At 43.5% G+C, this 17,910-nt stretch overlaps 1 protein-coding gene across 1 annotated transcript; it reads right to left on the reverse strand.

The window, feature by feature from the left end:
• Positions 1 to 5,456: 5,456 nt before the first annotated feature.
• LOC309559620 (death domain-containing protein CRADD-like) lies at positions 5,457 to 6,136 on the reverse strand. The gene has a single exon (XM_082262957.1). The coding sequence runs from the start codon at positions 6,105 to 6,107 to the stop codon at positions 5,514 to 5,516; it is 594 nt and encodes a 197-aa protein (XP_082119083.1). The 5' UTR covers positions 6,108 to 6,136; the 3' UTR covers positions 5,457 to 5,513.
• Positions 6,137 to 17,910: the final 11,774 nt, after the last annotated feature.

The following is a 17,910-nucleotide window of genomic DNA, read 5'->3' on the forward strand; positions in this document are numbered from 1 at the left end:
AGCCAAGTATCCCCACCAACCTCATCCCCCAGGTCACAGGTATTCCCACCAAGCTCACCTCCAGATCACATGTATCCCCACCAACCGGGTCATGGGTATCCCCACAAACTCACTCCCCAGGTCACAGATATCCTCACTGAGCTTAGCACCCAGGTAAGGTATCTCCACTATTCATACCACCCCAGTCACAGGTATCCCCACTATCCCTTGGGTCACAGTTATTATAACTGAGCTCACCCCTGGGTCATAGCTTTTGCCACCAACTCTACAAACCTCACCCCCCAGGTCAAAGGTATACCTACCAACTTTATTCCACACGTCATAGGTATCCTCACCAACCTCAGCCCTGGGGTCACAGGTATTCCCAACCTCAGCCCCCAGGTCACCGGTATTCCCACTAACCTTACCTCCCAGGTCACAGGTATCTCCACCTCACAGGGATACCTGTGACTGACCTCACCTACCCCCCGGGGTATAGATATACCCACCAGCCTTACCCCCTACATCACATGTATCCCCACCAACCTTACACTCCATGTCACATGTATTCTCACCAACCTCACGCCCAGGTCACAGGTATACCCATCAACCCTACCCCCACATGACATGTATCCCCACCAACATTACCCCCCCCCCCATGTCACATGTATCCCCACCAACATCACCCCTCAGGTTACAGGTAGCCCTACCAATGTTACCTCCCAGGTCATAGGTATTCTAAGCAAGCTTACCACATGGGTCACAGGTATTGCCAACAATCTCAGCCCCCCAGGTCACAGGTATCCCCAGTAAGCTCAGCCCCCAGGTCACAAGTATCCCCACCAACATCAGCCCCCGCGCCACAAGTATCCCCACCAACCTTACCTCACAGGTCACAGGTTATCCCCACCTTCCAGGATTACCTGTGACTAACCTAATCCCCTGGGTCACAGGTATTCCCACCAGGCTCACAGCTATACCCACCAACCTTACCACCATGTCACATGTACTTTACCAACGTCACAGGCATACCCACCAACCTTACCACCACGTCACATGTACCTTACCAACCTAACCCCCTGGGTCACAGGTATACCCACTAACCTTATCCCCTACATCACATGTATTCCCACCAACCTTACCCTCCCACGTCACATGTACCTTACTAACCTCACCCCCCCAGGTCACATGTATCCCCACCAACCTCACCCCTCAGATCACAGGTATTCCCACCACCTCTCAGGTCAAAGGTATCCACGCTAGCTTTAACCTTGGGTCACAGGCATCTCCTGGTACCCGCATGTATCCCTACCAACCCCAACCCACACACACTGTCACACATACTCTACCCCGCCAAATAATAGTATATTGCATGATAAATTAAATATAGACACCATAGTTACTGGTAAGTAAATATTATATACAAACAATCCTTTAGAGCAGGGCTTCCCAAACTTTTTTGGGCTGAGACCCACTTCTGAATACAGTTATTTTTCGGGGCCCACTTGCAGCCATTTTCACGTCATAGTGCCCCTTTACACAGCACAGTGTTATACTAGTGCGGTATGACTTAACTGGTTCCTGACTGCCTGTCACAGTTTTTATTTGTAAATTACTTTTACTACTGCTTTAGGCCTGGTTCACATGTATGCGGGTTGGTGGCCCACATTTGCACAGGCATAGCAGGCGATTGATTTGAATGGGCTGCTATGACCTCGTCTTCCGCAGAAAAAAGGTGTATGCAGCGGCCTTAAAATCCATCCTGCTTTTGCACCATGCGACTTACCTGCAGTTCCTCCACTGGGAAGCTTTCTGCCTTTATATATATATATGTGGGCCAAGCATTTAAAAACACAGTTTGCATGTGCAAGAACTGCAGGTGAGTCGCATGGTGCAAAAGCAGAATTGATTTCACGGCCACTGCATTTTTTAAAATTCTGCATGCATCTTTTTTCAGCAGAAAACGCAGGCATAGCAGCCCATTCGAATCAATGGGTTGCTATGCCTGTGCAAATGTGTGTCGCCAACCAGGCCTAAAATAAGCCATCAAGCAGTGTCTGGACTCTGGCCTACCTGGTGACTGGTCCTGGTCCTCAGCGATGCACTGCATGGCTCCACTCCCTCATACAGAACAGCGCGCACAGCAAGGGGCGGGGCTCGGAGCGTCAGTGGAGCTCAAGGCCCCGCCTGTCCGATCGTAACACAGTGCGCTGCCGATGCCTGGGCAGCTCTGGCTCAAAATCCGCCGGCGACCCGCTGAAATGCCGCTCGCGACCCACAGTTTGGGAACTCCTGCTTTAGAGGCATAAATATCACAGACAAAGATGAACAGCAATACCAAGAAAACATTCCACAAATATTACAGAACCAATTCTAAGCGGCATATAAATCACAGGCACAGATTCACCCCATCAAAACCCAATCAAATCATCATAAACTGGATGAATTACCAACCAACAAACTTATCCAATATTCCCACTCTCCTCAGTCAGGTCTCCTTCCCCAAGTGTCTCCTCTCTGCCATTATTATACTAGTTCCTTCCATTCACTATCATTGAGGAATCTCTGATTGGTCCAAACTGAACAATCCTATCTTTCTCAGGAAAATGATTGGATGGAACTCAAGCCCCCTTTACTGTGATTCCCATCAGTATTTCTATCTAAATAAATCTGTTTGCTATTCTTAGTCGTGGGGTCTCTTGCACGTAACAGTCCATTAACCAATTGTCGACCGCCTACCGCATATATACTGCGGCAGGTCGGCTCTATTGTGTGAAACGACGTACCTGTACGCCATTTCGTGCAACAGCCACCAGGGGGCGTGCGCACGCACCACTTAAGGCGCGATCGCGCGCTGATTGGACATAGGGGGTGCCAATCAGTAGGTCCGCAGGACCGGATGTCTGCTGGCCACCCCCGATCATTCCCAGGAAACACGGCAGATCGCCGCTCTGACAGAGGAGAAGATGGAGATCTTTTGTTCCTGCTAAGCAGAAACATGAATATCTGTCTTCCCCCAGTCAGACCATCTCCCACACAGTTAGCAAGCACCCCTAGGGACACACTTACCCCTTCGATCACCCCTGATGTTAACCGCTTCCCTGCCAGTGTCATTAGTACAGTGACAGTGCATTTTTTTAGCACTAATCACTGTATAAAGCTGGATACACACTATCCAACTTTTGTGGTTAGATTTCCTTCAGATTTACCTTTTCTATGTAGTGCAAGGGCCTGCCAGATTGCATACAAATTTAAAGTGTTTAGGTTTGATCTCCTATTATATGGTTTTGGTGAGTCTAAAGGAAAAAGTCTTCAGAAAATCTTATAGTGTGTATGGCCAATTAGTGTCAGGTGTCCGATTGGTCTGCTGCAATGTGGCAGTCCAGCAAAAAATCTCTGATCGCCGCCATTACTAGTAAAAAAATAAAGTAAATAAAAATTCCATAAATATATCCCATAGTTTGAGGACGCAATAACCTTTGCGCAGACCAATCAATATACACTAATTGGGATTTTTTTTTTTTCACCAAAAATATGTAGGAGAATACAAATTGGCCGAAACTAATGAAGAAATTCGACTTTTTACATTTTTTTGTTGGATATGTACACTTAACAGTCCATTACATGGACCTAGAGGCAAAACACCAATTGACACTGAGGGATTAATACGACTTCAATCCAATCACCAAAGAATGTTTATTGTTCAAGAATAGATCAGGAGTTGTGAAAGTTGTTCAGTAGAAGTCTATGGGGATCAACTGAACAGGGGGTGCCTGAAGCCATGGATGTCAGACTGAGGTAAGGATGCATAAGGGGCAGCATATAACATAACAAAAATTTGGGTAAAATTTTTATTTTTAACTTTCCCAGGAGACAGGAGGCTTTTCTTTTTAGCTGAGAAGAAGGGCCAAAGTCGTATTGACGGCCTTGAAATGGGATGTCCAAAAAGTCTAGTAAGGTGTGATGGTCTATTTCTCCCACTGACACCAATGATGGGGCACTATTCATCCCACTGACACCAATGAAGGGGCACTATTCCTCCCACTGATACCAATGATGGGGCACTATTCATCCCACTGACACCAATGAAGGGGCACTATTCCTCCCACTGACACCAATGATGGGGCACTATTCATCCCACTGACACCAATGAAGGGGCACTATTCCTCCCACTGACACCAATAATGGGACACTATTCCTCCCACTGACACCAATGATGGGACACTGTTCCTCCCACTGATACCAATGATGGGGCACTATTCCTCCCACTGATACCAATGATGAAACACTATTCCTCCCACTGATACCAATGATGGGGCACTATTCCTCCCACTGACACCAATGATGGGGGACTATTCCTCCCACTGATTCCAATGATGGGCACTATTCCTCCCACTGATACCAATGATGGGCACTATTCCTCCCACTGACACCAATGATGAGGAATTATTCCTCCCACTGATACCAATGATGGGGCACTATTCCTCCCACTGACACCAATGATGGGGCACTATTCCTCCCACTGACACCAATGATGGGGCACTATTCCTCCCACTGACACCAATGATGGGGGACTATTCCTCCCACTGATACCAATGATGGGGCACTATTCCTCCCCACTGATACCAATGATGGGGCACTATTCCTCCCCACTGATACCAATGATGGGGCACTATTCCTCCCCACTGATACCAATGATGGGGCACTATTCCTCCCACTGATACCAATGATGGGGCACTATTCCTCCCACTGATACCAATGATGGGGCACTATTCCTCCCACTGATACCAATGATGGGACACTATTCCTCCCACTGACACCAATGATGGGGAATTATTCATCCCACTGACAACAATGGGACACTACACCTTCCACTGAAACCAACAATTGGAAACTATTCCTCCCACTAATATCAACAATGAACTACTATTCCCCCCACTGATACCAACAATTGGGCACTATTTCTCTCACTGACACCAACAATGAGGCACTATTCCTTCTATTGACACCAATGATGGGGCACTATTTCTCTCACGGACACCAACATGTACTTTGTTCCCTTTTGGACAGTTGATTACATGGACCTAGAGGCAAAACATCAATTGACACTGAGGGATCAATATGACTTCAATCCAATCACCAATGAATGTTTCTTGTTCAAGAATAGATCAGGAGTTGTGAAAGTTGTTCAATAGAAGTCTATGGGGATCAACTGAACAGGGGGTGTCTGAAGAACGTAAGATTGCATCTGGAAGAGCTAAAAGGTTCCTGCAAGCCATGGATGCCAGACTGAGGTAAGTATACATCAGGGGCAGAATATGACATAACTAACAAAAATTTGGGTAAAATTTTAATTTTTAACCTTCCCAGGAGACAGGAGGCTTTTCTTTTTCGATGAGAAGAAGGGCCAACTTTGTATTGACAGCCTCGGTTTTGAACAGGGATGTCCAAACATTCTAATAAGGTGTGATTGATGGTCTGGTGACCACAAAGTGTCCTAAGCTAAGCATAGCTGAAGTTGCACATGGGGAACGTCATTGTAAAATAAGTTTTATTTCTGAAGGATCCATCTCAGCAGCTTCCAAAGCTTCCCACAGACGTTGGATGGTGGCCTTGCGTCCCATGTGTTGCTTCCATTTCACCAGTCCCTCCAAGACTTGTGAGTGCAGGTTGCATGGATGTTCTACTTTACACCTGTACAGGTCGCTTTGGTCTAGTCCTAGGTGACCTAGAACCTGTTCCCATTCCGATCCCAGTTTTCCTGCCAGACGGTTCAGTTGCCGGTCGTTGGGACAGTTCTGTAGGACATTGGCAGGCAAGGCTGAAGATTTGCTCTCCGATACAGCAGGGATCTTTAGACATTGCTGCTTTAAATTCTCCTGGACCCATGGGAATTCGGTCAGCGAGTTCAGGAAGATGTCAAAGGCCTTGGGCCCCCGAGTGGGCAGGATGTCCAAGAGCTTCATGGCTCTTCTCTGACTGGTGACCTGTCCACATATGTCCTCCAATTGTTCACGGGTGATTATGCCTTCCTGGTACAGATACTGGGGAACCAGCCCGTCGGCTACGGCATGGGAACACAAATCAAGACGAAGGCTCCTGAGGAGCTCCTTGTGTTTAGAATCCATCGTTCACCTGGGTAATAGGGACATCAATAGGGAATTTATTACAATACAATATACAGGTCTATCCATACAAAACTTTAGAGCCTCATTCACACTCAAAGCCGAACTTCAGGCAGATATACAAAAAATAACGCAGCTCTGTATTCATTATTACATCAATAAAATTATTATTTTTTAAATGCAACCAATGTAAGTCCCTGAATTTGACTTCTGCCGTGCCTGTACAGCAAAGCCCTGACTGGGGGGGGGGAGGTGAAGCAGCACCAGGAGCCAGTTGTAACATGCTAATAGGAGGAGAGAGGGTGCCATTCACAATCAATAATCAATGCACTGCACACAGAACAGGTACACCATTATACGTTTTGGAAACACGCATTCAGTGGGTATTGCACGTGTGTCTGTAGGCCATTAACCACTTAAGCCCCGGAAGATTTTACCCCCTTCCTGACCAGGGCCTATTTTGCAATTCGGCACTGCGTGACTTTAACGGACAATTGCGCGGTCCTGCGACGCTGTACCCAAACGAATTTGACGTCCTTTTTTTCTCACAAACAGAGCTTTCTTTTGGTGGTATTTGATCACCTGTGCAATTTTTTTGATCATGCGCTATAAACAAAAAAAAGCGTCAATTTTGCAAAAATAACAATATTTTTCACATTTTTTTATATGAAATTCCCCCCCAAAAAAATGTAAAAATAAAATTTTTTTAACATTTTCGGCCAATTTGTTTTCTGCTACATATGTTTGGTAAAAAGAAAAATTGCAAAAAGCGTATTTTGATTGGTTTGCGCAAAAGTTATCGTGTTTACTAACAAAGGGAAAGATTTTTGTCATTTTTGCTGTTTTTTTTTAACGCGGCGATCTGCAATTTTTTTTTTTGCGGTACTGCGACTTTGCGGCGGACAGATCGGACCCTTGACTGACATTTTTGACACTTTTGGGGTTACCAGTGACATTACTACAGTAATCAGTACTAAAATATGCACTGTTACTGTAATAATGACACTGGCAGTGAAGGGGTTAACTTTTTTTTAGAGGAAGGGCTATGTGTGTCCCTAGGGGTGTGATTCTAACTGTGATTGGCTGTGGCTTGAGATGTATGAACAGTGATCAATGGTTCTACATAGTAGAACCGTATGATCATTATTCATACACAGGGGAGAATGACAGGCGGCTTGTAATTGCCGGAAAAAAATACTCACCTTTCTTCCACTTCCTCCCTAGGCCGCACGGCCCGCGCCGTCACTTCCTGGCTTGCAATGATTCCTGGGAGCTGAACGTCATCGCTCCCAGGAATCAATGCGCCTGCACCGGCCCTGACGTCAGTTCCGGTGCTGGCGCCGTCATACCTTGCTAAACAGCTTCTGGGCATGCCAGAAGCTGTGGAGGAATGCGGCGACGCACCGGAAGTGACGAGCGGGGCCGGTGCAGTGCATTCTGGGAGAAGAGGACACAGAGGAGGACGCAGAAGAGGACGCACCAGCTTCAGCTGCCCACAACAGAGATGGCAGCGCTGGAGAAGAAATTTTAAAAGTGAGTATTTCTTCTTGCAGGTAAGTGCGAACCGGGACAGATCAGAGGCTAGCCATTGTGGAATGTACTAGCCCTGACTGTCCCGGGGGTATGTTTAGTGAAATTTTTTTTTTGTGGCCGGAACTCCGCTTTAAATCATATTGTAAGACTCCGTTCACACTGGGGCGGCCAGGTCGCTGTAGGTCGCCTTCCATAGAGTAGCTGTGGACCCGTTCTAATAGGAGCGACACAAGTCGTTCCGACTTAGAAAAAGGGTCCGGAGCTTCTTTGGGGCGACCTGGAGCGACCTGCATTGACTTCAATGTTATGAAGTCCGTGCCGGCCGCTCCGAGGTCGCGGTGCGAGCTGCGCACCGCGACCTGTGAGGTCGCCCCGGCAAGTAGCGTCGCCCCAGTGTGAATGGGGTCTAACTGTAACGTGTTTTTTTATTTTGTAAAGCACTGAGCAAACCATTGGTGTTATATATCTTGTATAATAACAATAATAATAATAATGAAAATAATGATAAGTTAAAAAAAAAAAAATGAAAACAATAATATTTATAGTAATAAAAATATTATTATTATTATTAATAAAAAAAATAATATTAATGAAAATACTAATACTACCAATAATATTAATAATAATAACATGAATAAAAACAATAACATTGTAATAATAATAATAATATTATTGATAAAAACAATATTAATGAAAATACTACTTCTACTACTAATAATAATAACATTAATGAAAACAATATAATGTATATTATTATTATTATTATTATTGAAAATACTATTACTACTAATAAAATAATAATCATTATCTGATCATGCCAGGCATGCAGACTAAATGACAGCTTCCTGCATAATGAACTGTCTGAGCCCCCATCTATATGCAAACTGTTGGTTCTATATAAATCCTGTATATAAATAATAATAAGATAATAATATTAATGAAAATAATATTCATAGAAATACTAATATTATTGTTAGTACTACGACTACTAATATTATGATAATACCATTAATAAAAACAATAATATCTATAATACCATCAATAATCATAATAATAATAAATTAGCAATAAAAAAAATAATCATCATCATCTGATCACTCTGGGTATGAAGACTAAATGACGGCTTCCTGCATAATGAACTGTCTGAGCCCCCCCCCCCCCCATCTAAGTGTAAACTGTTGGTGCGATATAAATCCTGTATAATAATAATAAAAATAATAATAATAATAGGATAATAACATTAATGAAAATAATATTTATAGTAATACTAACATCAATGCTAGGACTACTAATAATATGATAATGACATTAATAAAAACAATAATATTTAAAATAAAAACAATTATAATAATAAATAAACAATAATAATAGAATAATAATCATCATCTGATCACTCCAGACATGCAGACTAAATGACGGCTTCCTGCATAATGAACTGTCTGAGCTCCCCCATCTAAGTGTAAACTGTTGGTGCTATATAAATCCTGTATAATAATAATAATAAAAATAAGATAACATTAATGAAAATATTATTTAAAGTAATGCTAATATTAATGCTACTACTATGACTACTAATAATATGATAATGACATTAATAAAAATAATAATATCTAAAATAACGATTATAATAATAAATGTATAATAATAAAATAATATTTATAGTGATATGATAATAACATTAATAAAAAACAATCTCTATCCAAAAACAACAACAATAATAATATTAATAATAATGAACAATAATAATAAAATAATAATCATTCATCATCTGATCACTCCAGGTGTGCAGAATAAATGACGGCTTCCTGCATAATGAACTGTCTGAGCTCCCCCATCTAAGTGTAAACTGTTGGTGCTATATAGATCCTGTATTATAATAATAATAATAATAGGATAATAACATAAATGAAAATACTAATATTTATAGTGATATGATATTAACATTAATAAAAACAATCTCCATCCTAACAACAATAATAATAATAATAATAATAATAATAATAAACAATAATAAAATAATAATCATCATTATCTGATCACTCCAGGTGTGCAGACTGAATGACAGCTGCATAATGAACTGTCTGAGCTCCCCATCTAAGCACAGAGATTGGATGGGAATGTGTATGGGAATAGCCGTATATCCCGGAATTTACAGAATCACGTCACACACATGTCAGGAATACACCGGTACCGACCTTCCTGAACTCTCCCGATGAACGGGTTGCATGAAGTTGTTGCACCAGGTTAAGGAAATGCCTTAAACTGACCATAGACTATACAATCTGATTGTATAATCTCTACACAATTTCCTTACAGTGTAAATATACTAATAAAAAACAAAATGTAATATACTGCTGAATACAATTCTTAGATGTGGTGTCTGCATTAGCTTTTATTATATCACATAGGGGAATTTTTGTTCCCATGATATAAAGTTTTACTAAAAAATAAAAAAAAAGTGTCAAAAAATATAATTGTCCCCAAGCGCTGAGATAATAAAGTCTCTTTTTTGGGTAAAAATAACAAACATGTTACACTTCCCTCCTCTGTGCAGTTGGTTTTGCAAAGAGCAGCCCGGATCCTCCTCTTCTTGGGTCCCTCCCTCCAGCCGAGTGCCCCCACAGGGAGAAACTTGCTATGGGGGCACTCGAGCCGAGCCGCTGCTCTGTGTGTCCATTCAGATATGGTGCTGCAGTTTGGCCCCTCCCCTCTGCCTCCTCATTGGCTCACTGGCTTTGATTGACAGCAGTGGGAGCCAATGATGTCACTGACTTTGATTGACAGCAGTGGTGTAATGGTGCCCGCCACTGTGTCTCAGCCAATGAGGAGGGAGAGTCCCAGACAGCAGAGTCTCTCGTGCAACATCACTGGATCTAGATGGAGCTCAGGTAAGTATTAGGGGGGTTGGGGGAGGCTGCTGCACACAGGTTTTTTATCTTAATGTATAGAATGCATTAAGATAAAAAAAACTTCTGCCTTTAACCACTTGCCTACCGGGCACTTTCACCCCCTTCCTGCCCAGGCCAATTTTCTGCTTTCAGCGCTCTCACGCTTTGAATGACAATTGCGCGGTCATGCTACACTGCACCCATATGAAATTTTTATCATTTTTTACACACAAATAGAGCTTTGGTGGTATTTAATCATCTCTGGGTTTTTTATTTCTTACAAAAAAAAGAAAAAAGACAGAAAATTTTGAAAATAAATAAATGTTTCTCCTTCACTGATGTGCGCTGATGAGGCGGCACTTATGGGCACTGATGAGGTGGCACTGATGAGGAGGTACTAATATGCCGCAACTGATGAGCACTGATAGCTGGGCACTGAGAGGCGGCACTGAGAGGCAGCACTGCTGGACACTGATGGACACTGATGGGCGGCACTGATGAGCACTGATGGGCAGCACCATCAGTGCCTACACTCAGTGCCCATAGTGCTGCTAATCAGTGCCCATCAGTGCCTAGATGAGCAGGCACTGATGGGCACTGACTGGCAGCACTATGGGCACTGGTTGTGGGCACTGATGGGGGGCACTGTGGGCACTGATGGTGGGCACTTATGTTATTTTATTTACCTCTTTTGTAATCAGGGCACTGGTGATCAGTGCCCTGATTACATTTTTCTTTGTCCCCTTACCGGTGATCGGCTCTGCTCCTTCCTCACATGCAGTCTCTGTGTGAGGAAGGAGCGCTGGCGATGAGAGATGATCTCATATGTTTACATATGAGATCATCTCTCATTGCATGGTCCGATCACGTGGTAAATGGCCGCTGTGATTGGCTGTGTCCAAGGGACACGGCCGACACAGATTTTCCCCGAAGCGCGCTCGCGGTAGCGCGCGGGGAGCCTGTTACCGGGAGGCCATTTAAAGACGGCCTCCCGGAAATTCGAGTCCGCGCTGCAGCTGTACTTCGGCTATAACGCGGACCGGAAGAGGTTAAAACCACTTTAACAGCCCCCCCCCCCCCTCGAAAAAAAAAAAAAAAAATGTTGAGCCCCCCGCCACCACATACACTCACGTATGAGGGGGGAGCTCTGCGGGGACTCGGTCGGAGTCCAGGCTGAAGTTGCCGCTCACACTTATCTCAGGGATGGTATGGAGGATGTGCGGTCATAGAGAGGTCTTTCTTCACTTCAACCCATTGACACCAACTATGGGGGCCAGTACTGCACTCCCTGACACCACTGGTAGGGGCTATTATTGCATCTACTGACAGCAATGATGGGAGTTATTGTTGGACTCATTGACAGCAATTCTGGGGGTTATTATTGCACACATTTACACCAGTGTTGGGGTTATTATTGTACTCATTGACACCAATGCTGGGGGGTAATTATTTCATCCACTTATGCCAGTGTAGGGGGTTATTTTGGCAATCTTTAACACAAGTGCTGGGGGTCCACTGACACCAATGTAGGGAGTTTTTATTAAATCCCCTGAAACCAATGCTGGGGGTTATTATTGTGTTCAATTACACCAAAGCTGGAGGTTATTATTTCTTCCAATGGTACCAATGATGGGAGTTATTATTGCGTTCAATTACACCAGTGTTGGGGTTATTATTGTACTAATTGACACCAATGCTGGGGGGGTAATTAATTCATCCACTTATGCCAGTGTAGGGGGTTATTTTGGCAATCGTTGACACAAGTGCTGGGGGTCCACTGACACCAATGTAGGGAGTTTATATTGCATCCCCTGAGACCAATGCTGGGGGTTATTATTGTGTTCAATGACACCAAAGCTGGGGGTTATTATTGCTTCCAATGGTACCAATGAAGGGAGTTATTATTGCGTTCAATTACACCAAAGCTGGGGGTTATTATTGCTTCCAATGGTACCAATGATGGGAGTTATTATTGCGTTCAATTACACCAAAGCTGGGGGTTATTATTGCTTCCAATGGTACCAATGATGGGAGTTATTATTGCGTTCAATTACACCAAAGCTGGGGGTTATTATTGCTTCCAATGGTACCAATGATGGGAGTTATTATTGCGTTCAATTACACCAAAGCTGGGGGTTATTATTGCTTCCAATGGTACCAATGATGGGAGTTATTATTACGTTCAATTACACCAAAGCTGGGGGTTATTATTGCTTCCAATGGTACCAATGATGGGAGTTAATATTGCACTCAATGACACTAATGCTGGGGGTTATTATTGTATCCATTGACACCAATGTTGGGGGTTCAAATGCACCAACTTCAAATGCAGCAAGACCAACAATTTTGGACGTAAGGGGGGCAAACATGCACTGCTATTGTTGGGGCTGCACTCGAGGCCCTCTTTAATTTTCCAGTTGACCACCACTGCCCATGAAGCTGGAAATCACTGTAGTAGGCACTGCTAATCCAGTGATCTTCTCTAGTTTCCGGGTCCTGTGCCGAGTGGATGCCCTGCTACATTGTGAACACAGGACTCTGGTCACATGTCCGGGGCGCCATTTAGAGATCACAACCTTGTCCATTTAGAGAAAAATTTGCATGCATTGAGAAAATGCCAAGCATTCTCCTGTGTTCACAATGCAGCAGAGCAACTGCTCGGCACAAAACCCGAAAGCTAGTGCAGATCATTGGAGTAGGGGTTTCCAGCTTCTAGAGGGATTGCACACGTATAGTATATGTTGTACTGTACATGGTTGGTCGGAGCTGGAACAATGTAACTCTGTGACTGTAACTTTTAGCATGCTGCTCCTTAGATGAACAATATTTTCGCCATTGATGTCGGCTACATCATGCTGTTTTTATACAGCTTTTGGGCCCACTTGAGTGCTCTGGTATGATCCAAATTCTTTGGGGGGATACACACTATATAGAGTAGTACCACCTCTACTCTCTACCTTTTTGCCCCAGAAGAACTCTTTTTAATAATTATCAGATCATGGGGAACTCCTTTAAAAAAACAATTCAATGGAGGAGGTCAGTAAAAGAAATAAATAAAATAAAATATCTCTCACTTTTATGGTCAATGGGACAAATGCTTCTCATTACATTGGTTGTCGGAAGGCCACTCTTTCAGATCATTGGTGTCATGCTGGTGGTGCTGCCAAGGGGTGTTGGGCTCCAAAACTAAGTAGGCACCATCAGATGTAGGCACCATCAGATGGGAGGTAAATCAAGCAGAGGTCAAGGAACCCCTAGAACCTCTGGAGGAACCCTAAGGATCCATGGAACCCTAGTTGAGAATGGCTTGTCTAGAGATAAGACCATGTCACCAAAAGAGAGGAGGAGGCAAAAGGATAAAGAGGAGGAGGAAGAAGACGCCCATCACGTGGAGGAACGACCTCAACAGTGTAATAGAACAATGATCCATCTAAGATGTATGGACCTCAAAAAGTCATACATTGGAATATAGGAACCAATCTCCCAATACCAATATCCAAAAAATGATGGGTCATTTAGGGTGCCACAACAAGACATCTTCAACGAATGATCATAACTACATGAATAAGAGGCTATGACACGCAGGTCTATATGGGAAAAGGTGGGCCCAGTGGTGTTGGGGGTGGGATGGGATGTGATCTGTTTAGGCTTTGATATAAGGAGATGGGCGGTTTAAAGGGCAAGGTGGAAGGTGTGCAGTGTAGGTCTACATAGGAGGTGGGCGGTGTAAGGGGTGGGGTGAAAGGTTTTTAAGTAAAGGTCTGGATAGGATATGGGTGTAGGGGGCGGGATGTATAGTTTTCATTAAAGGTCTGCATAGGATAACTGGCGGTGTAAGGGGCGGAGTGAAAGGTTTCCAGTATAAGTCTAGATAGGAGGAGGCAGTGTAGGGGGCAGATTTAAAGGTTTCCAGTATAGGTCTGGATAGGATAATGAGCGGTGTAGGGGGTGGGGTGAAAGGTTTCCAATATAGGTCTAGATAGGAGGAGGCAGTTTAAGGGGCAGATTTAAAGGTTTCCAGTATAGGTCTGGATAGGATAATGGGCGGTGTAGGGGGTGGGGTGAAAGTTTTCCAGTATTGGTCTGGATAGGATAATGGGCGGTGTAGGGGGTGGGGTGAAAGGTTTCCAGTATAGGTCTGGATAGGATAATGGGCGGTGTAGGGGGTGGGGTGAAAGGTTTCCAGTATAGGTCTGGATAGGATAATGGGCGGTGTAGGGGGTGGGGTGAAAGGTTTCCAGTATAGGTCTAGATAGGAGGTGGCAGTGTAGGGGGCAGATTTAAAGCGGAGTTCCGGCCTCGGGGGTCAATTTGAGCTAAAGATACCCCCGGGACAGTCAGGGCTAGTACATTCCATAATGGATAGCCTCTGAACTGTCCCGGGTCGCACTTACCTGTAAGAAGAAATACTTACCTTGAAAATTTCTTCTCCAGCGCTGCCATCTCAGGTGTGGGCAGCTGAAGCCACAGCGTCCCTCTTCGTGTCCTCTTCCGTGACGTCGGAGTCCCACAATGCACTGCACCGACCCCGCTCGTCACTTCCGGTGCAGGCGCGGCATCCGTGCACAGCTTCTGGGCATGCCCAGAAGCTGTTTAGCAGTGAATGCTGCACCTGCACCTGAAGTGACGAGCGGGGCCAGTGCAGTGCATTGATTCCTGGGAGCGATGACGTTCAGCTCCGAGGAATAATCGCAAACCGGAAGTGACGGCACGGGCCGCAGAGGGAGGAAGTGGAAGGAAGGTATTCTTCTAGAATAAGGTAAGTGACCAAAAAAAAAAAACGCCAGTATTCATTTCTTATTCAGGTTCCCCTTAGCAAGCGGATGGCCCAAAATCGATTTTAAAGCCGGAACTCCGCTTTAAAAGTTTCCAGTATAGGTCTGGATAGGATAATGAGTGGTGTAGGGGGTGGGGTGAAAGGTTTCCCAGTATAGGTCTACATAGGAGGAGGCAGTGTAGGGGGCAGATTTAAAGTTTCCAGTATAGGTCTGGATAGGATAATGAGCGGTGCAGGGGGTGGGGGTGAAAGGTTTCCAGTATAGGTCTAGATAGGATAATGAGCGGTGTAGGGGGTGGGGTGAAAGGTTTCCAGTATAGGTCCAGATAGGAGGTGGCAGCGTAGGGGGCAGATTTAAAAATTCCAGTATAGGTCTGGATAGGATAATGAGCGGTGTAGGGGGTGGGGAGAAAGGTTTCCAGTATAGGTCTGGATAGGATAATGAGCGCTGCAGGGGGTGGGGTGAAAGGTTTCCAGTATAGGTCTAGATAGGATAATGAGCGGTGTAAGGGGTGGGGAGAAAGGTTTCCAGTATAGGCCTGGATAGGATAATGAGCGGTGTAGGGGGTGGGGAGAAAGATTTCCAGTATAGGTCTGGATAGAATAATGAGCGGTGCAGGGGGTGGGGTGAAAGGTTTCCAGTATAGGTCTGGACAGGATAACTTGCGGTGTAGGGGGTGGGGTGAAAGGTTTCCAGTATAGGTCTAGATAGGATAATGAGCGGTGTAGGGGGTTGGGTGAAAGGTTTCCAGTATAGGTCTGGATAGGATAATGGGCGGTGTAGGGGGTGGGGTGAAACGTTTCCAGTATAGGTCTACATAGGAGGTGGCAGTGTAGGGGGCGGGGTAAAAGGTGTACAGTGTATATCTGAATACAAAGATGTGGGCAGTGTGGGGGCGGGGAGAAGGTGGAGCAGGGGGTGTGGTGACGTGTTCTGTCCTGAAGTGACACCAATGTGATACAAAAAATAATACAGAGTTTCTAGTGACCCCTAATACCCCCCCCCCCCCCCGCCCCCTATACAGAGCTGTCCTGGAAATAAAAATGACGGCAGACATAACACATCCACCAATCAGATGTCATTCTCTCATGTCTTAGTGTTTTAGGTTTTATCTTTCCTAATCAATAAAGTGTATCTTTGGTCCAATCTGTTTTTTGTGATATCAATGACGTTGAAAAAAAACAAAAAAAAAAAAAAATGTAAAAAAATAAATTTCAAATAAATAAATTCAAAATTAAATTAATTTGTTTCTCCAACTTGCGCCATTTTGAATCTTGACACATTGGGAATCTATTTATTTATCTCAACCTCATCTTTTATATATTACAAAAAACAAATAGGTATTATATGGTGTTTTTGTGCACTAAAATGCATTTAAGGGTATTTTTTTTCTGAAAGTTTGCATTTAATAAATGGTTGTGCAAATATTGTGCGGCAAAAAAATAGCAACAACAACTATTTTATTCTCCAGGGTCTCTTCTTTCAGAAAATATATAATGTTTGGGCATTAAAAGTATTTTCTAGCTAACAAAAATGCTGATTTTAATATGTGTATGAGAAATGTCAAAATCGTTCTTGGCAGTGAAGGGTTAAAAACATTAGAAAATTTGAAAATTTGTTAGTTACAAACAAGCCAAGGTCATGTGACCTGTAACCTAGGTGACATGTCTATTTATAGAACTCTGCTGGCAGGCCCTATATAAGGAGCTGTCACTGGCAGTTAGGCCGATTCACTGAGCTTCTCTTGTAGGGAAAGGACGTGAATTCTGTTGCTCTGAGACGTTGCCTGTTATTTTATAATAGCGCGTTTTTATAGCGAACCAAAAGCGATAAAGTCTGCGGATCTTCTGTATACCAACAAAGAAGAACCAATTATGCAATCAAAAATGGTTGCCACTTTATCAGCGGAATACCAGCCCCCCGCACAGCCCAAAGCCCCTCGTAGGAGGGTGTGTAAGGCCATCAGGCGGAGGCTCAGGGCAGTTATTAACACCATCTGCCCCTGTATTCCCCTAAAACCCCGGCGGAGACACGCAGAAGGTATGTAGGATCTCATTCTATTATAATGCAAGAAACTGGAGGGAATTATATATTTATTTTTATTATTCAAATATAGTCTCAGCTCACTCCTTCAGATGGCAGTTGGGCTTCCTTCTCAGATGGCAGTTGGTCTGCAGGAGAGAGAAATCAGGTGTGGGGGAGGAATGCCCAGATCTGATTGGCTGCCCAATGTGAAGGAGAACACACAACAGACTGACAAACACCCGGGTCCCCATCACCATTTTAAATTATTATAATACAAAAGAAATATAGAAGAGTATATATATATATACATATATATATATATATATATATATATACACACACACACATATATATATATACATACACACACACACACATGTATGTGTGTATATATATATATATATATATATATATATATATATATATATATATACATACATACATACATATATGTATATATATATGTATATATATATATATATATATATGTGTATGTATATATATATGTATGTATATATATATATATATATATATATATATATGTATGTATATGTATGTATATATGTATATGTATATATGCAT

The sequence above is a fragment of the Pelophylax lessonae genome (genome assembly GCF_965119305.1).
Source record: "Pelophylax lessonae genome assembly, chromosome: 7".
Classification (NCBI taxonomy): Eukaryota; Metazoa; Chordata; class Amphibia; order Anura; family Ranidae; genus Pelophylax; species Pelophylax lessonae.

What these genes read in the sequence shown, in the direction of transcription:
- LOC309559620 (XM_082262957.1), bottom strand. Translation starts at nt 6,107, where the DNA reads ATGGATTCTAAACACAAGGAGCTCCTCAGGAGCCTTCGTCTTGATTTG.